Source organism: Siphateles boraxobius, unplaced genomic scaffold, assembly GCF_051911475.1.
Source record: "Siphateles boraxobius isolate OS27281-9 unplaced genomic scaffold, OSU_SipBor_1 1, whole genome shotgun sequence".
Lineage (NCBI taxonomy): Eukaryota > Metazoa > Chordata > Actinopteri > Cypriniformes > Leuciscidae > Siphateles > Siphateles boraxobius.
The window spans coordinates 18,941,795-18,961,734 of NW_027508699.1; the positions used below are offsets into that span (position 1 = coordinate 18,941,795).

The following is a 19,940-nucleotide window of genomic DNA, read 5'->3' on the forward strand; positions in this document are numbered from 1 at the left end:
AAATAGAAATGATTTACAGGCCAGTTTCTATTTATTACATGTTTGCAGCATTGAACAATGTAGTCAATCACAGACATATGAGCTGATTTCTTGAACGCAATGGCCAATCAGATGCATTTAAGATAGAATCCTCTCGCCGCTCAAAACTGACTTTTTCTTCAGTGCTGAATTCTGCATGCTAGCAAATCCTCTGATTATAAGAAAAGTGTAGATATTATGAAAGATTCATTGTGCAGTCAGCTTCATTGATAATAACTGAGATTTGTGAGATCACGATGAAGTGAGATGTCAACTTTTTAGGAAAGGGAGCGCACTTTTCGCACATTCAGTTATGCTAAACCATGCACACAGTAGCCTGCTTGCTTTACGTTAAATAAACAGTGGTTTGTGAATGTTAATGCTTTAATAACAAATAATTTATTGGAAGCATTTATGCTAATGTGTAGGTGGTGGCGACACGTAGGCTAACCTATAGAGGGAGTGCGCGTGACGTAACCGTCAGCTGGAGTGATTGAGGCCACGCGAGCTGAGTGGCAAAAAGACTGAGCGACAGCATTGGTTTTCAGCGTGAATGCCTTGAAAAACACAAAAAACACATCTAAAACGGGAACGAGCTTAGCGATTGACTGTACAACTACATTTGACAAGAAATCTGAGGTATATTTTTACAGATTGCCGAAAGCTACAGAAAGCGAAAGGTGGATTTGCAGTTATCATTTTTGTGTCAATATGCTGAATTTAGTGGTAAAATCATTCTCTATATATTGTATTGTTATATATTACAGTGACAACTCATCAATCAAATATTTACCACTGTATATTCTGTATAATTTGACATTTTTAAATAAACACTGACAAAAAACTATACAAGTTTTAAGTCTAGACGATATGATGATATATATAACATTGATATAAGAGATAACCTGGATTTAGACCTGCCTATATTGTATTTATATAAAGCGTTCACAGGCAAATTTGCTGTATGTATTTCCCCGGTGTCAAAATCAGGCACATATAAATGTCAGGAAACACGATTCCTGGCTGCATGTCAATATCCATGGATCACTGGATCTTTAGTAAGTTGTAAGGAACACTATATTGAGTCCAATCTTTAGTTTAAATTGATAATCGTTTGTTTTACTTGCGTTTTCGCAGTTTCTCCTATTAAATCTAGTCACCCAGCTGCTCTTCTGCCACTCAGTCCGGCTGAGGGGGCGTGTTCCGGCGGGAAAGTGACGTTAATGCATTCCCTCTATTTATACCTAGGCTACTACTGATGGCCGGTTCGTGAACGAATCGTTCTTTTGAACCGGTTCTTTGTAGTGAACCGGTCGAACCAGTACACTAAATCGGACTGAATCGTTCGAAACAGTTCGCGTATGGCGTCAGTGCTGATCCACAAGTTACTAAAGTTACTCACTTTCAGATATGCTTGACAGTCCCTCGGACTCGAAATAAACCAACATCCAGGAGTATATTTTACTCCAGTAAATCCAACAGTTCACTGAACTGAGACGTGCTGAGGAGAGAAGTGATGAGCACGAGCAGCTGATACTGCACGTATTACTGAAACGAACGCACAGGTACAGCGCCTGCAGCACGTTTTTCGAAAGGGAATCACCAGTACACTCACTGACTGAACCGAAAACGGTTTCTTTCGGACGCGTCCGACATGCTGAGAACCGATGAGCTGGAGATACTGAGCATGCGTGTAATTATTTCCCCCGGACGAAATACATGCTAGGCTACTTTATTATTTTGTTGCAAACCAAAAAGGGTTACAAAATAAAAAATATTGGAAATGTTTATGACTTAATTACTGCATTATCACTGTATGAGTTTTTGAAACAACTGGTGGAGCGAAAGTATTAAATTGTTTATTTAAAAAAAAAATTGTCTTAAATGACTGTGCATTGTTTTAGTTGAAGATGCTGTTGAAGGCTAAATGAAGAGTGTTTTATGACCTCAATAAGGGATTTTAGACAAAAATAACTGAGTTTCAGTAGGCTGTTTTAACAGAAAGATGTATGGCGATTTATGAAATTCCTGTACTGTAATTATAGTTGAAACATTCACAAATTTAGTTTGTATTAAATAAACTGTTTTAATAAAACTGTGTTTCAAACAATACACCATTAAAGTTTAACAAAGAAGAATTGTTGAAAACTACTGCACTTGCACTGTATTTACCTCAGGCAATGCCTGTTATTATCTTGCAATATTGAACACAGATTTAATTAGGCTATCTAGCATTCAGAAATATGAATGTTGTTTATAAAGCATTACAGCAAAATAATTAACATGAAAGCACAACTGCTACATTTTAAAGGCTTAAAACACAATTAATGTTTTGTCAAACTGTCAAACTAAACATTTAGGCTATTTGTGTTAACATTAATGCATGATATTTTCAGGAACAGCTTATTTCTAAATAAGTTCATTAAAGTACAGCGAGGGGGGTTCAAAAGCATATTGAGCCGCCAGCTCTCTCTCTCGCGCACGCGATCAGCGCCGTTTTGCTACAGCGATTCTCAAGAAGTGTTGCAGTTTCGAATCACCAGTATACTGAACCGAAAACTGTTTCTTTCGGACACGTCCGACATCTGAGAACCGATGATCCCCGCGGGATGAAAGAATTTAAGTCACTCTAAATGACATCATTACGTTATGACGTAAACGATTCGGTGAACGAGTTTTTTGAACCGGTCCATTGAAACGAACTGTCCGAAAGAACCGGTTCGCTGAAAAGAACCGAACTTCCCATCACTATATACTTCTATGTTGGCTTTTGCGGGCGGGTGCGGGACAAAACATGAATGTTGCGGGCGGGAGAAGGTAATATATCTTTTTCCGGGAGCGGGACTGAATAATCCGTCCCACGTAGGTCTCTCTCTACTTACAACAGCGTTTCTTAGAAATCGCTTACTGCACCTTTAAAACAAACAAAAGGGCATTTTTTGTTTTTTACTTCTTCAATGACTTCTGTACTACTTACTCTTGAAATTTGTTATTATTATTGTTATTATTATTGTTACTCTTGTTATTATTATTGGTTCTTGTATGACATATTGCTTATGGTGTTTCTTATTTGTATTTTGCTTTGGAATACAGAGTCTGCTAAATTACAACATTTTAATGTAAATACACACACATGTAAATCTTATAATAACTTGCAAATCAAAATACCGTCAGGTATAAAACTGTTATTTTTGGTCACGAATAACTGTATACTCATACACAGACTATTACATTTAAAAAATATATTAAAATAGAAAAGTTATTTTAAATTGTAACAATATTTCACAATATTACTGTTTTTACTGTTTTGATAAAAAAAATGCAGCCTTGGTAAGCATAAGACAGTTCTTTCAAATACATTGAAAACTTTTGAACGGTAGTGCATAATACAGAACAGAATGCCTCATAAAGTAAGGCACAATTAATATATATGATATAAATACAAAATTGCAACAGTTCCATGCAAATATAAGCGTCTGCCCCAACTGAAACACATTTATGCAGGTACTGCAAACCTGGAACACATGCGTTTATGATATTTGGTTACTTATCAGTGCCGCTATTTGGTGACATCAGGACTTCAGGGTTCACTTCATGAAAGAGAGGCCGAGTCCTGTGTCTCCAAACCACCAGTCCCACCCGCACCACTAACACAATACAGACCATCACAAGGAGCACCACTATGGAAAATAAGAGCATGACACTGTAAGCACTGTGAGCACAATGCTGCATTAATATGTAACATATTGCGAGGTCTTTCACTTTGTGCCTTAATGATAATATATTTATGGTCCAACCACAAGGACATGGTCATGGATGTGTTTATCATTGACTTGCCTGAAAATACTGGGTTCCGGCCAGGTTCTGCTGCGTCATAATGCTTGCTTAGGATTCCAATTAGAGCATAGATAATCACAGGGTAAATGGTGAGGATGTAACGGACATGCTTCTCTATTAGAAAGTTTTCAACCGTAAACCTGTAGAAGATGTTGCGAAGAAATAAAGAACGCTTTAGAAATAGTGTGCTGATCTAATGCCTTTAATCATATCTTAAATATGGGTCAATGACATAAAAGTGCCCACGATAAAGAAAAAGATTGTCAAAAATCTAGTTTCAAGAAAGGTTTTAGTTTAATGACTAGTGTGGTGTTTACAAATTTAAAAAAATATTTTCCTAACACTTTAAATTCATGTGTATTGAACATCTTAAAAATGTTCAAGGTAAAGAGTTTTTTTAAACACATTTTAAGACACATTTTTTATGTTTTTGGAGAATTACACCACATGACAATTACAGTAACCTTGCCTTGTCATAAAAAGGTCAAATTTTTCGACCTTTTAGGAGACTTACTCATTATATCATTTTCCTGTTTTATGTTTTTAATTTTTTATGGTCTTTTCATGTTTTATTTTCTGAGAAATAATAATAAAAGCCGAAATATCAAACTACTTAATTTAAGGTTGTCCTGTCAAAAATTACATTTTTGTCTTCATTATGATATCAGTTGTATCACCTAACATTTTTGACTTTATACTTCCCAAAAATAGCTTTGAAAATATTTTAGAAGTTAATTTTCATTCAGAACTTTAAAGCACGCTCAAAACAAAAGATGTTTATTTAAATTGTTGCATGTATAAATTGAATTTTTTGGAGAAGCAAACACGAATATTTGCACTAAAAATTGCACTATGTCATTGACCCAATATGATAGAATTTGTAGCAGAAAATAAATGATTGAAATGAATAAATGATTACCATATAATTACTTTCAACAGAAGTATGCATAAAGAAGCTGTAGCAGCATTTGTTGGGGAAACTGATGCCATATCCAGCACAATAGTGAAGTTGAGCAGTGTGGCAATGGTTGTCCATGTTGCATAGGTGGCAATACCATTTTGAACCTGAGGTACACATGGCATAGCCAATTTAAACAGGTGAATCTGTACTGCACCTAATTTACCTGCTATATTTTAAGTCGATACTGTGCAGTTAAATACGCTACATTTTAGGTGATATGCCCATTTAAAGAAAAATATAAAATTATGAGTGCCTCTTTTCAAGTGGAATCCAATATGTTCAATGCATACCAACACTATGATGCAGAGAAAGTCTTTTGGGTGGTTCTGTTTCAGCCAAGATCCATGAGAACGTATACCAACACAAGAGAAGAAGATCAGCAGGTAGTTGGTGAATGCAATCAGGGCAAGAACCATCAGTGCAGGGATCATCAATCTAAATCAATAAGAAACAAACATGTGACCTCCTGTGGCAGACTTTACAAGAAAAGAAAAAACAGCACAGCACCACACAAAACTCTTATGATTACGCCCAAAACTATGTTGCCTATAACTTACTCTCCTTCCCACAAGACAAGCCAGGTGCTGTTCAGAATCATGTTGATGATCCATGAGAGGAAGAATAGAGAGGGCAGGATTGCTGGACTTGAGTACAACCTGAGAACAAATAATTCAAACTAGACTATCAAACTAGAATAACTGTTGTCTTTCAAACTGTGTGAATAAGCAAAGTGTTGATGTGAGTGGGGTTTGAAGTAAGTTACCCTCTACAGAACCAGGTCAGGATATATACGTTCATCAGGAAGAGCCAGGAATAGATGATTCCCCATATAGAGAAGGTCCAGCCTGCTGGAGTGATCTCTGTCGAATATCTGTTGGATATATTTCCAGTGCTGCGCTCAAATGGACCTTGAAGCCAAAAAAGAAAGTAGATGTATATATAACGAGTTATATATCCGTAAATAAATGAACATACGCACCTTTTCCTTGTCCCGCTAGCGCGTTGATAATCAAAGCAGCAATGTAAGCGAATTGAGAAAGGACAATGAGCAAAATACGAATCTTGTGATTCATCAAAAGCGACATTTTATCTAAAAATCACTAACTATTAAATTCTTCCGTTTTTGTGAGGCTATGACAATTTTGAGGTTGAAATTGCGCTTGTCTTGCCACGTTGTGAAGTTAGCAAAGTTAGCTAGAGACGCTGTTACACACTATAGCAACTATAGATTTACGTGATATATCTGCGTAAAGAGTAATGTCGCCCTTCTTTTTGACTGAATTATACCTAGGACTTTTTAATAATATAATAAAATAAAATATATATAATATTTGTATTGCTACTATGAAGAAGTGGCGTCTTCTAACTTGTTTACGTTACAAAAATATGCTCTGTTGAAAAGTGTAAGAGTGCCATCTGCTGGACAATAACAACACGGCCAGCGTCCACAAGATGTGTTTCTCTAGTCTAGACCAGTAATTCTTAAAGTGTGGGGCGCGCGTTTTTGTTGCTTTTGGAATAAGATTTGTTCCTTATTCTTATTAAGATACAGTGTCAGTACCAGAAAGCAGAGACAGACTTGTAGGCCTAGTACTTCAGTAGAGTGTTATTATTGTATTTCAGTTAGCCTATATCATAAACATAATGGTTTATTGTTTTGAATAATTTTCAGCATGAATATAAACGTTCATAAAGTGGAGTGATATAAGGTTTCAAAATTTGAGGTTTTCTGAATTAAACAATCAGAATAATTTAATAGCTACTTGAAAACCACTTTTTAAGTGCATTATGGGATTTTTGGCTGGTAAAATTGTTTACGATTTTTTCCATGTCTAGGATGTCTAACAGGATGATCATACAACATTCAGCTTTTGATTTAACCCTGTAAAGCCTGACATGTGAAATAATTGTCAGTTTTTAAACGGGACAGCTTATTGAACTTTTAAATAAAATAAAATAGCCTATATGTTAAAAAAATCTTTAAAAACAAGTTTGCATTTGTTTTTAATGTTATGTGCCATATTAGACACATCGGGCTTTTATTGCTAATATATATATTTTATGGCTTTATTGTGTGATAGTGAGAGAGCTCACACTCAAGGAGGAAAAAACACTTTTTATTCAGAGACCCAAACTGAGCAATAATATGCATTTTGGTGAGGTTGCTGTTAACATTGTAAAATTAAGCTCTGACTGCTTGTAATGTAAATCAATGAGATCTTAATAAAAGTATAGCAGACTACTTAAATTTAATAAAAATTTATATAAATATCAGTTGTCACCAGTTGTTATCTATTTCTCCCCACAAACAAAGGCTATATATATGCAATAGGCTACATGACGACTGAGAGATATACAAATGAACGTTCCTCAAAAGCAGGATGTATCATATTTGATAGGCTACATACATTTAAACATGAAGGGGGACATTTGTAGAATTATACTTAAGAATTATATCTTTTACTTGCTAAAAAAAGAAAGAAGTGTGAGCTATCAATCAGAGAGCAGAGTGCATGTGTACAACTGGTATTGCCTGAAAGCCATTTGGTTGGGACTGAACAGAGTTCTCTGACAGGTCACCTTACCAGTAGTTCATGCGCAAACCTAAAACAATTTCTCTGATTAACGTTATTTTGAATTTAACGTTAATCTGAATCTGTCCTGTCAGGTTGGTAAAACAATTGTGCAGTGCAGTGGAGAAAGAGTAACAGTCTTTAAAACCTTTTGAAACCAAGACATTTTTGTCTTGCCAATGAAGAATAAATAGCCTGAGTGCCAGGTTCTTAGAAATGTGCTTTTTGTATAAATATTGGTTTGATATTTTTAAATAAACTGTTAAAGTGGCAAATGACCTTAAAGAGCTATTTCTATTATTTAACCCATTAGTTTTGTTCGTATAAAGTGATGTATCTAGATTTGTTCAGTGATGTTAAAACATATATTTGACTTGAATAAAACCAGTTAATTGAGATGTTACCATTTTCTCTCTCTCCCTGTGAGGGCTATATAGTAAGTACACCATTCATGAAACCTGCATGCTGGAATGAAGTAGTTGCGTTTCCTGGTTATCCTGTATCTTTTGATACAATTCCGGATTATCAATAACACAAACTGTCCGGAGCAGATTGTAAAGCATCTCGTTTGCTTATTCATTTTAAACACTTTTACCATTTCGTAATATATCACTTAACTTCCGTGTTGTTCTGCTATTAGTATTTGAACAGTGTATTGTAATTTCTCAAATAGGGTATATCCACTGATCTATATAGAATGACATTATATAGATCAGTGGGTATATCTCAAATGTGACTGGAGCTGTAGAAATGGTTCCACTAAACACGTCAAAAAAATATAGATTCCCCCCCAGATAGCAGAAGTAGTGGTGAATTCAGGCTGAATAGGACACTTTTCCCCAGTCAACTCAATGGCAAAAAGTGTCTTAATCACCTAAATTCAACCTACATCTCAGAGACGTCTATTTGATGTCTGCATTTAGCCTACATCTGCAAGATGTATTTATTTTGGCGTGTTTGCTCATCTGCAATACATCTCTAGGATGTATCCTATTAGATGTCATATTCACATTTATAAGATGTTCTTATAATGCTCGTTTATAAGATTTACAATGCATGTATAACTGCTTTTTCTAAGACGTTTATCGGGTGTTTTTGCACAGCAGATGCTTTCCAGATTAACAGATCTTTAGCAGACACATTACAGATGTACCTGTGCTGTCTGGGTCCCCTACGCCTGAAAAACATTTGTGACTGTCTACAGCAGGTGTTAACCTGTTGTCTGTTGTTGTAATATTACGGCCTCCGATTGAGAACAGTGTGTGTGGGTGGTTTAGATTACAACATTGACCCTTGGTTTCACAAACAAGCCTTAAAGGGATAGTTCCCTTTAGCCATCTTAGCTGTATATGACATTCTTCTTTCAGACAATCGGACTTATATTAAAAAATGTCTTGGTTCTTCCAAGCTCGTTCGAGATTTTGAAGCCCAACTTTTGAAGTGCATCCATCCATGATAAACATACTCCACACGACTCCGGGGGGGTTAATAGGCCTTCTTAAGTGAAGCGATGCATTTGTGTAAGAAAAATATACATATTTAAAACTTTAAAAACTAAAATAACAAGCTTCCGACAGACGGCAGTATTCATCGATTTATGGCGAAAGAGTAATTCCTGACCGGACGCATGATGTATGCAGAAGCGCAGAGGATAGAGCAAAACAAATACGGTCACAAATTAGAAGTCTAAAACGAGATTTGTTAAAGAGAAATGTCTGAGGATTTCGATATAAGACAAGAGGAGCTTGTGTTTGTTGCCCAGCCCTATTTGTTTGAACGGCGAGAGGTGTCAAAGCTTACAATACTCCTACATCACGTCAGGGGTTACACTTTTGGCATAAATCGACTTGCGTTGGCCGTCTGCCGGAAGCTAGCTATTTTAGTTTATAAAATTTTAAATATGGATATTTTTCTTACAAAAACCCATCGCGTTGCTTCAGGAGGCCCCCTGGAGTTGCATGGACTACTTTTATGATGGATGGATGAACTTTTTTGGCCTTCAAAATCAGGACCGCCATTCAGTACCATTATAAAGCTTGGAAGAGCAATGCCATTTTTTTATTTAACTCCGATTGTGTTCATCTGAAAGAAAATACACCTAGGATGGCTTAAGGGTGAGTAAACCATGGAACAATTCCTTTAAGCCTAGTCCTAGACTATATTGCATGTTTGAGCTGATGTAACTGAAACCAATTTACACTGACATTTCTTAAAATATATCAGTGCCATTGTTTTGTCTCGAGATGCACACCAGTAATGTTTTTTTAAGGCACGTTAATAAAAGGTACTTAAATGTCCTAATTATATAGCCTAAGGCCTAATCCTGGCTTAATCCAAGCCCTGTCTGTGAAACCAGGCCATAAAATCTGAAATCAAATAACACAGACTAAGAAATTGATCTAATTGATTCCCAAAAATTACTAAAGGTGCAAAACGTTCTTAAACAGGTTTTAGAGAAATTTGCAGCCCTGGGATGATGACTATCACTAACTGCGGTTACCTATTCTATTTTTTTCCACTCAAAAGATGTGAAGAATTTGAAATATTTAAGATATTTCTATAATCAGAAAAGTTGCATTGTGTAACATAAAAATTGCATTTTGCAAACTCCAAATTATCTTAAGCTTTCCAAACGTGTATTTCATTAAAAAAAAATACAATATAACATGTAAAAAGAATAAGCCCAACATTATCACTGACATAGGCCATTACATGAAAATGCAACATTTGAAAATTGCAATGTTTACCAACATCTCAAAGCTGTATACATAATGTATTTTTATTAGGGTCGATTTAAAAACCACTGAAGAGAATTAAAGGGATAAAATGTACAAAAAAGTATCCCATAACATTATACCCTCTTTTCCTTTTATAAGGTTATTCTTCCGTTCTGTGGCCTCAACTTCTTAGTCAAGTTAATGACCTCAGACCCTGAACCAATGCATTATGGAAATGGCCCTTAGAAATATTAAGGCATAGGAACATTTAAAATACTGTTGCACATAAAATGAAGTTACAGTTTGGACTTTGCTAACATAAGAGGCAAAATAATTCCAATTATCTATAGTTGTTTGAGAAAGTCACATTCAAAACTGTCAAATGTCATTTGGTTTATGTTGAAGATGAAGGTAATACTTTCAATAAATCTTACTGGACACGCAACGTTGTTTAAATGTCTTAAACTGAGAAATAATTTTCATTTAATCTAAATCTACATAGCAATATATGAGGACAACTCTTTCATACTCTTCAAGATAGTCAATATGTGCAGAAGCATAATAATGACTACATGAGAGACTGACACCTTAATTATTGCAAATACTTTATGTTGTAACAAATGACCAAAACAGATTACAGCACAACACATGCTTCTGGAAAAATAATTGGGGGTAAATAAAAATTAAAATGTGTCTCTTCTGCTCCTCAAATGGTTGCATAGAGAAACAAAAAACGAGTCAGCAATCTGAAAAGGATTCTAAAATAAATAAAAGCTTCTTTAAATGGCCAGTTTGGATATTTCCAATAATTAATGCTGACGTTTCAGGCTCTGCTGAAAATGACACAGTCTTACAATAGGATGTAGGGTTGCATTAAGGCACATAACAAGCAGGTGAGAGGTACGGTGAAATACTGAAGACCAGGAGTCAGCTTTTAGCCTGCTTCCGTTTTAGAATCAGCTCCGCCAGGAGTTTGTAACGGGACATGCACTCCTCCTAAATAGGAAAAAGACAATCAATTCATGACATCAACTAATATCAAAATCCAGCTTTTATGTGAAGATAAATATTGGTTTAATGAGGACCTGATTATGCTCTTTTACAAAGTCTTGATTTTGTTTTTAGGATCCACTACTAGAATAGGTTTTCATTCGTGAATGTAAAAAAAAAACATTTTGTAGCAGCACCTCTGTCCCAGTCAGTCAGAAACGCTCTGGGGTGCGTTTCCCATACAACGATGTAGCTCGCAACTGTAGTAACATGACCGACCGTCGCACCCGTTGTTTAAACCACATTGGTTCAACAATATAGGACTGTCATGAATGACGTCATTTGCAGGTGGAAAGGTTATAACTTCTGCTAATTAATCTATTCTTTATCTCCCAGATGCTGCTGTACCGAACATGGCACTGTCAGGACTATGTTTTGTTTAGTTGTATTTTCAGTTGTACTTCAGTTCAGTTTGGTCTTGACTGCATCCTAGTTAGGGCGTTTTCACACTGGCAGTTTAGAGTTCGTAACGGGGCATGGTTCAAATGAAAAATTGGTAATATTAAAGCTGTCACGCGGACCTGGGTTAGACCAAAGCTGTGGGAGGCACCGGGAACAATCATGTGTAAAAAAAATAAAATAGGGTAAAACACCCTTAATCTCCTTGGTTACTAATTGCGCTAAGCTGTCTATAATTAAGTTTCCCTGTGTATTTATTCAGTTCATTGTTGGTTCTTGTCTGTGTTACATGTTATTTTTCTTTATTAATGTTCGAATCATTGCGGATTCCCTCATCCCATCATACTCCGAAGTTCCCTCGCCCTTCCCTTTTATGCACATGAGCACTCGCTGACTGTTGACACGCTAAAATATATATATTAAAATGTGTATATATACACATATATATTTACATTGAATGAAAGACTGAATGTTGAATTGCTTATTGTGCCCAAGTGAGAGCTGTGAGAGCTGTAGCTCCAACCATGCTAGTTTGCGATGCTGTTTGCGAATGTTCATCCGATGCTGTTTGCGAATGTTCATCCGAACTATGCTATGGTGTCGGGAGATTCCAAACCATATAACTATGTTGGTAATGACTGAATTTGAGACCATAGTTGGCTAACAATGCTTTCGGGACATGTACCCTCGTTTAATTCTGGTCTCTACGAAGCACATCCTTCCAAAAAGCACAATGTGCTCTAATTGGTCTGCTGAATCAGTGTTGTGACTGGTCGTTTCAGAAATGTTAGATCCGGGGTTGGAAAAAGAGAGTTTCTTGGACATGGCGAGAACACAGAACTAACGCAACTCAATCAGGTCTCACCCACTTTATTTTGCGCATGCCGGGAAATTATTTAAATAATGGATAGTGACTTCTTGTTTCCAGAAGTGAAGACTCCAATCGATGTATTTCTGGGAGTTCAGAAACAGTGCATACTGATATAGAGAATGACTCGTTTTGGAGTGGACTTTGTGTTTTATAACTTTGCAGTCCTTTTTAACACTCAAACAGCAACATTACACATTAAAAAAGTTGAAAATGTAAAAATGCATAATAGTTCCTCTTTACATTCATTTTCCAACAACTCTGAGTGAGAATGTTGATGCTCACCTTGGTCTTTCCAGGCACCACCTTAGCGATCTTGTCCCAGCGTTCAGTGGTGCCTCGAGGGTATTGCTGTAATGCCAACTCCAAGAGCTTCTGCTGGTTCTGTGTCCAGACGTCATCAGCAGCAGTGGGCTTTTCTTTGGAGGAAGTTGGTTTCTTCTCATCTTCACTGTCTTCATCCACAGCTGTTGGGTCGAAGTCTCTTTGTCTGCGTCCTTTCACCCTCTCCTCCACTGCTCCAGTTCCAGCGTTCCCGGCTGCAGACTTTTTTGTCCTTCTCCTGAGTGCTTTGCTCTCCGAGTCCTCTGCCCCAACAGACTCCCCCGAATCCTCCGGCTGCTGCTGCTCTAAGGGCTCCTCTCTCTGGGTCATCAGACTGTCAGGCACAGTGACAGCTCTGGAGCTCTTTACCATCACTGCACCACCCTTCAGCTCAGAAAGCTTCACCAACCCTGGAAACAGAGAGAAAATGGAGAGAGAGAGAGAGAGACATAAAATGTTCTGACAGATATGCTTGATAATATATTAGTTGATGAAAAATTAAACTTAGCAAGTGGAATTTTATTCAAAATCTTTTAATGAACAAGCAGCTTACCTGATGTATTGGTGACAGAGTCTTTGACTTGCTTCACTTTTGCTGTCACCTGTATTGAAAAAAAACAAGACTTGTTTTTTTTAACAAAACTTTTCTGTATTGTTTTACAAAACCAAACCATTTTTGGTTTCAGTGGCTCTTTACACGCATCTACCTACTACTCAAAATATGAGCACTGAAAAACCCAGCTAATGTGCAAATACTGCGTGCACTAATTTTATTAATCTGGTTTTAACTACAATACATTTATTATTATCATCATCAATATTGAAAAAAAATGTTATGCTGCTTAATATTTCTGTGGAAACCATGATCCATTTTTTCAGGATTCTTTGATAAATAGACAACTCAAAAGAACAGCATTTATTTGCAATAGAAATCCCCAGTAACATTGTAAATGTTTTTTGATCAATTTAAAGCATTCTTGCTTAATTTAAGTATTAATTTCTGCCTCAAACCTTTGAATGGTAGTGTATTTGTTCGTGTGTGAACAAAACTAAACAGTCAGGTGACGCTGCTATCTACCATTTAAAATGCACAAAAATATGTTTTTATATATTTTTATTTAACAAATGTATTTTTTTCACAGATTAAGTTATGGCTTTTATGTAACTGATTAAATCTTACATATTTATATCAGCATTATCACTGCTATAGGCCTACCACTAGTCATAACTATACTAATTACAGACTCACCTCATTTACTGATCTGCCTAACTCATGTGCAATCTTCTCCCATCGGCCTGGCGTTCCACCAGGAAACTTGGCCATACAGCGAGAGAGCTGGCTAAGACCCTCCTCCGTCCACTCGTGAACCTTCAATCATCACCAGTCATTGGTTATTGCACTACTTACATTTTAATCAATGTTTCATTCAACAGACACAGAAACTTACCTTCTTCTTCTGCTGTTTTTTGTCTTCTAACCAGTCATCCATTTGATCTTCAATATCTTCAATGGATGTTCCCTGATCATATGTTGGCACAAAAGCTGCATTTGTACTGGGTTCATAGACTGGAAACTCCACTTTAGGTTTCTTCACCTTGGGTCGTTTTTCTTCTGCAGAGCAAGATCAGCAGCATCACATATTATTAAGGGTCACAGTCACAACTGAATCCCACAAATTATGTGCAGAGGTCAACGTGCAACGTATGACTGTGTTATCATGATCTTACTCTGCTGCATTTCCTGTTCTGCCAGAGCCTCTGCCTCCTCTTTTACTTTCATTTCCTTATAATCTTTATAATACTGCTTCACATCCTAGAATACAACATACCATACGGTCATGATTACAGTTGTATATATGCTTGAATTTTCAGAGTGTCTCTTTTGAAAACACTGTTCAAAAGCCTAAAATCTGGTGGTACAGTACCTGTATGATATGAGGGAGAGACTTCACTGAATAGTACAACCAGATGCTTAATTTAAGAGGCAGAATGTCATGCCAGTGTGGCCTGTCAGATCTACAAAAAGGAAGCAAATATATATATATATATATATATATAAAAGTCTGACTAGCAGTGTCAATATTTCCTCTTCTTTAAGAAAGCATCTGGTGTTTTTAGGTTACCTCTCATTTTTGTCCTGTCCCAAGGACTTAATCTCCTCTGTTGTCTTACTGCTTTGTTTCTTCTTCTTCTCTCTCTTCTTCCTGCTCAAAAGCTCATCCTGAGAAGAATTAGGACACAGCAGCTCTCACTAGGCAAGCTAAAGTAAATGTAGTATTTCAGCTAACATTACATAATAACGACTCTGCTATACAATGATTCATCACTTACCAACTGCTTTTCAAGGTAGATGGACCATATAACTGCATAGTGACCCACAGTCAGAATGAGGAAGAGGAGGAAACCCAACTCTCCATTACTCATCTTCCTAACACGTCGATAGTAGAAGACAGGCTGTCTCCAATCTGGCAGCCCATTAACCAGGATGTCGTCATAGCTGTGAAGGTAGTAAGTAACTACTGTGTAAAATTTATTTTTAAAAGACTGTAGCAAATGTAATACACAGTTCATAGACCCTAGTCACAGTCACACTGATTTGGTATCTTACTCATGGGCATAATGTCAAATTATTGAGGTTACGATTTCATCTCCATTTAAGAACCTTTAAGAACTAATGTGTAAGCAATCTATATCCCGATTCATTAAGCATCCACCACCCCTATGCAACATAAAGACCGTCCCAAGTCATGAGAACATCTGGTAGTACAGTGGTTCTCTACCAAGGGGCCGGGAGTCCCGGGACCTACAGGGGGACCTCAGCAAACTTCCAAAGATGCCACAGAATGGCTACGAATTATTTAATTACACACACACACATATACATATATATATAAACTAACTTAAAATGCTAAAAATACAAACAAATAAATAAATAAAATTATATGTCAATTTAAATCATACTTTTCCCCTTTAATAACTATAAAAAATAGAACCTCAAATATTTTGTAATCACACAAAGAATTGTGATTAATTGACTTAATATATTAACACTCACATTGCCTGTTAATACTATCATAATCTTCTATCTTCACTCTCACTTTCTCATGTCACCACCACATATACGATTAACTACCACAGGAGCTGGCACTTTTAGCCATATGGCCCCACCCCAATGAAACTCTCTCCCTCTCGCTATTCATAATAGTGATAGTCTGGATATTTTCAAATCCTGTAATAAGACCTATCTTAAGGGTTTTTAAATCAAATTTAAGGCTTTTTAAGACCTGCACAAATAAAACTAACACTGTTTGAGAATCACTGGTGTAGGATGGATAAAAAAACAAATCATAAGAATCTCACCTTTGTCTTCTTTCCTCATCCTTGAGAACTTCGTAAATGGCAACCAACTAGTAAGAACCGACAAAGAAGATATTTCAAATGTAATGAGCTGAATTTTAAAATGTATGTAGAAGCAAGCAAACAACATGATCTACATTAAGTCAAAGAGTACTTTCATTCAAGCTTAACAATGCACCTACCTGTCGAAACTGGTTTTCTGCATCTTCATCTTTGTTTTTATCTGGATGTAATGTAAGCGAGAGCTTTCTATATGCTTTCCTGATCTCAGAGGAGGACGCATCCTGTTAGAAACAGAATCAGGAACATTACAATCATAAACACTTAATTGCCAATATTTACAAGAGTCAGAAACACATATACTCTGAGACTACACTGCAGTACGTTATATAATACGTATGTAATAAAAATCATCACATATGATCATTTTGGTAGCATAGACTGTGTGATTGGATTGCCTTTGGTGTCTCAGGCAGAAATAGATAACAGTTACTAGCAATAAAATAAGCAATTTTTTTGTCATATCTCCTTTCCTACATGAAGAATACAATTACTACACCTAAACATACTGGAATATGCAGCTTACACTGGCAGCTGTATCTGGTACACCGTTTCGGACTAGCAACAGCTACCAGCTGATCATACCATTGTGGTTAAGATGTGTTTTGGAGCATGGTAGCTGCTTTACCAGCATAGACTACCTAATAATAACCATCTTAGACCAGCAGGAAACTAGCTACCAGCTCCTAAACAGAGCTACAATATTTTTTCTAAATGCATTGACAGCTAATTCCTGCAAGGTACAGTTATAGCAGCGGAATTTGTTTCATGTATCCACAATTCCCCATATATCTGAATCACGGTTGACGCGTTAGTGAAGAAAGTGAAACCATTTTTTTTTTTTTACGCGTAGCGGTTATGATTATAAAAGCTCGAGCTCTTCGATGCATTAAATACCACTTAGCAACTGAATAGCGAAATTAAAGCAGGGCGTTAAAACAATCGTTTATGTGCTGAGCAATGACACGTCATGTTGTGTTGTATAGGCCCACAGCCTGGAGGTTTCTTTGTCAATGCCCACCGCCGTCCAGGTTCTGCAGGAGGCAGAGTTCGTCTACAGCTACCCTAAGTCGGGGGGTATATATTTTTGAGGTTGAAGAGAGCTAACGTTATTCGGCTAATGGGTTTGGTTACTATAATAAGAATGCAATCATTATAAACTCTGGAGGCCACACTGCGATTAATCAGCGTGGGTACGCTGCAATATGTTCAAATTGAGTGCATTTACCGACACCGTTTGAATGGCCCGAGTTAAAGGCGTAACAAATTTGAATTACGAGTTACATCAAGTTGTTCTTACCTGATTAACCGAGAGAAACTCGTAGAAGGTTTGGGGGATTTCCTCCACTAGATCGAAAAGCTCCAGGTCTGCGTCCCATGCTAATGTTGGCAATGGCTGAATAACGAACAGCCCGGAGAACAACACCAACGTAAGGATCTCAGGCAAAGCCATTGCTGAAAGTTTTATATGTTGTCGAAGGTTTAACACACACTATCCATTCGGAAACCTTAGTTTTGAGACGCCTTTAGCATAACTTCCCGTCGTTTGGCTCAGACGGGCCCATCGCTCGAGCTCAGCCTGCTGTACGTACACACGTTTCACATGCAGCCGCCACAGCACGAGCCAATAAGCATGAAAGCTTCAGTGCAGTGACATGGTGCGAGCGTCGTGTCTTGTCCATAATATGCTACTTTCCCGACCCCTAGCATTTCAATTTTTGAGGTATGGATTATTTCATTTATAGTATCAAGTGAGCATTGTGTAGGCTATAGCCTACCGGTAGATGCGTAGCAGTATTTTTTTTTCTCCCAAACACAAAAAAGATGTATCGTTTTTTCTTTCTAGGCTTTCCCACGTCTAAAATATAAGGCTATCTCTTTGGTCTTTTCCTTGATTGTAAAAGAAGTGAAGTCAACACTAGAAACGTGTACTGGGCCTATTATTTCACTATTTATTTTATGATTGGAGAGATATGAAAGAATGATTCCATTCATGTAGCCTAACGCTGTTTGTTGTTCTCTTAACCTTATAATCTAATTTCAATATCGTTGGTCTCAATTTTCAAAATTTTGATCCATTCATCCCGTCTCGGGGCTACATTCATCCCGTTACCTTTCGACAGAAACAGGGCCATGAAGTTCAGATAAAAGTCGATTAAACGGTCCTACTGGCAGTAAGCTCAAGTGAACAGTGCATTGGTTTAACATTAAGCATTACTAATATCTCATTAGCGCCTAGTTTTTCTCGGCGATTTTATGAACAAGAAAATGATAGCCTATTGACAGATCATAGAGTCAAAACATTTGAAATGCTAGTTAAGATAGGCTATAAAGCTTAGTTAGACTTTATATCGTTAAAATACAGGGAGTAAACAAAATGTATTGTTATAGCCAACGAATTGACTATATTTTAATATAGAAGAATAGGCTATAAGGCTATATTTTATAGGCTAAGCCATTTGCGGAGATGATCAGTGACATTTGAAATTAATCAGCCTTTTTATAAAATATGTTTATAATTATTTTATTGTCAAGGCCTATATTTTTTTTTCAATTAACGCAATGCCATTGTTTTCTAGCTTTGATTTGGCCATTAGTGAAGTTGGATTTAAGACATGCGCAAACATGTTCAATTCAGTGACAGGCTACTTTAGGGAAAACTTAAAAAAAAAATTCTAATTGATCCTAAACTTCTATAATTTAGAAACTCATATGAGTTCGTCGTTGCGCTATTTACGCATATAGCCTAGCTATTTTTAAGTGGTTGGCCTTTTTAAGTAACAACGGAAATCTGAAACAAAACATATATATAGCTACATCTCCATTTTCTTTTAGTTTTGTGGAAAATCTTTAATTTAGCCATGTTCGTTGTTTGTTAAACTCTTGTCCTTGAGGCGGCACTGACAAGTTGTGTCAACTTTATAGGGACACACGCTACAACGTGTGACGGGGAAGTATAGGCTATCATTTTGTTATCAGTGAGGAATTAAAACATCCAGTTAGAGCAACATCTTGAGGTTTAACCACGTGACGGGAGGGAATAGTTCTGCAAAATAGGCTAAAGAAAGCAATGCAATATTGCAACCGCCTAGTCTAAAAAAAATATTAGGTAAATGCGTAAACCAATTAAAGCGCGGAAGCCAAAAGCACGATTTACCATATAATTACCGGCTCTAAATAAATAGGAAATAAAAAATAAATTTTCATTGGGCCATAGCCCGTTTTTGGTGATCTGTTAACGGTTTTTGTTTCCCATTTTTATTCATCTTTATAAATAAAATATAGAGCATTTTTATTTAAGTGGGCTAATTTTATTAAATACATCAGAATTACAAACCTTTTACACTTCACTTGTCTATATATCCATATTTGTACTTGGAAAATTGCCATGTGAACATTTCCACTCCACTGTGTCAATCCCATGTAATCTAATCAATTATATTTGATTTCCCCCCTTTTCTTGCAGGTTCTTTCTACTGTAGGCTATGGCAGTATCGAAAAGGAAAGGAGAACTTTATTTGGCTATTATTAAAGAGCAGAGTACTTAAATACATTGAGCCAATAAGAAGCGGCACATATAATTCAGATATAATCTGAACAGATTATTAACGCCGTAACACTGAAAAATCGACTAGGCTATATGAACGATACGCGGAGGTATTGTTTAGCCTATAGCCTACACAAGGGGGAAAAATGCAAACCAGCTCTTTGACTTATTTGACATGGCTTCCAGGCCATGCCTATATGTAGCTAACATATATTTGTATGAAATATTA

General features: G+C 36.6%; 2 protein-coding genes across 2 annotated transcripts; both read right to left on the reverse strand.

Moving 5' to 3' along the window:
• Positions 1-9: 9 nt before the first annotated feature.
• Positions 10-9,433, reverse strand: LOC143736245 (uncharacterized). The gene is made up of 7 exons (XM_077226971.1): positions 5,796-9,433; positions 5,580-5,724; positions 5,374-5,472; positions 5,107-5,251; positions 4,775-4,920; positions 3,856-3,995; positions 10-3,698 (listed from the first exon to the last, which is right to left on the reverse strand). Exons 1-7 carry the CDS (start codon positions 5,899-5,901, stop codon positions 3,562-3,564), a joined length of 918 nt encoding a protein of 305 aa, XP_077083086.1. The 5' UTR covers positions 5,902-9,433; the 3' UTR covers positions 10-3,561.
• Positions 9,434-10,150: 717 nt separating this feature from the next.
• On the reverse strand, positions 10,151-18,078 carry dnajc1 (DnaJ (Hsp40) homolog, subfamily C, member 1). The gene is made up of 12 exons (XM_077226947.1): positions 17,465-18,078; positions 16,287-16,388; positions 16,108-16,154; positions 15,079-15,244; positions 14,871-14,968; positions 14,673-14,763; positions 14,476-14,560; positions 14,196-14,359; positions 13,997-14,116; positions 13,301-13,349; positions 12,709-13,157; positions 10,151-11,102 (listed from the first exon to the last, which is right to left on the reverse strand). The coding sequence occupies exons 1-12, from the start codon at positions 17,615-17,617 to the stop codon at positions 11,034-11,036; spliced, it is 1,593 nt and encodes a 530-aa protein (XP_077083062.1). The 5' UTR covers positions 17,618-18,078; the 3' UTR covers positions 10,151-11,033.
• Positions 18,079-19,940: the final 1,862 nt, after the last annotated feature.

What these genes read in the sequence shown, in the direction of transcription:
- LOC143736245 (XM_077226971.1), bottom strand. Translation starts at nt 5,901, where the DNA reads ATGTCGCTTTTGATGAATCACAAGATTCGTATTTTGCTCATTGTCCTT. An exon ending in TTCTCTGCATCATAGTGTTG is followed by an intron (nt 4,921 to 5,106) that starts GTATGCATTGAA and finishes TGTGTACCTCAG; the next exon opens with GTTCAAAATGGTATTGCCAC. An exon ending in CCGGAACCCAGTATTTTCAG is followed by an intron (nt 3,699 to 3,855) that starts GCAAGTCAATGA and finishes TATTTTCCATAG; the next exon opens with TGGTGCTCCTTGTGATGGTC.
- dnajc1 (XM_077226947.1), bottom strand. Translation starts at nt 17,617, where the DNA reads ATGGCTTTGCCTGAGATCCTTACGTTGGTGTTGTTCTCCGGGCTGTTC. An exon ending in CAGAAAACCAGTTTCGACAG is followed by an intron (nt 16,155 to 16,286) that starts GTAGGTGCATTG and finishes GGTTCTTACTAG; the next exon opens with TTGGTTGCCATTTACGAAGT. An exon ending in CTCTCCCTCATATCATACAG is followed by an intron (nt 14,561 to 14,672) that starts GTACTGTACCAC and finishes GTTGTATTCTAG; the next exon opens with GATGTGAAGCAGTATTATAA.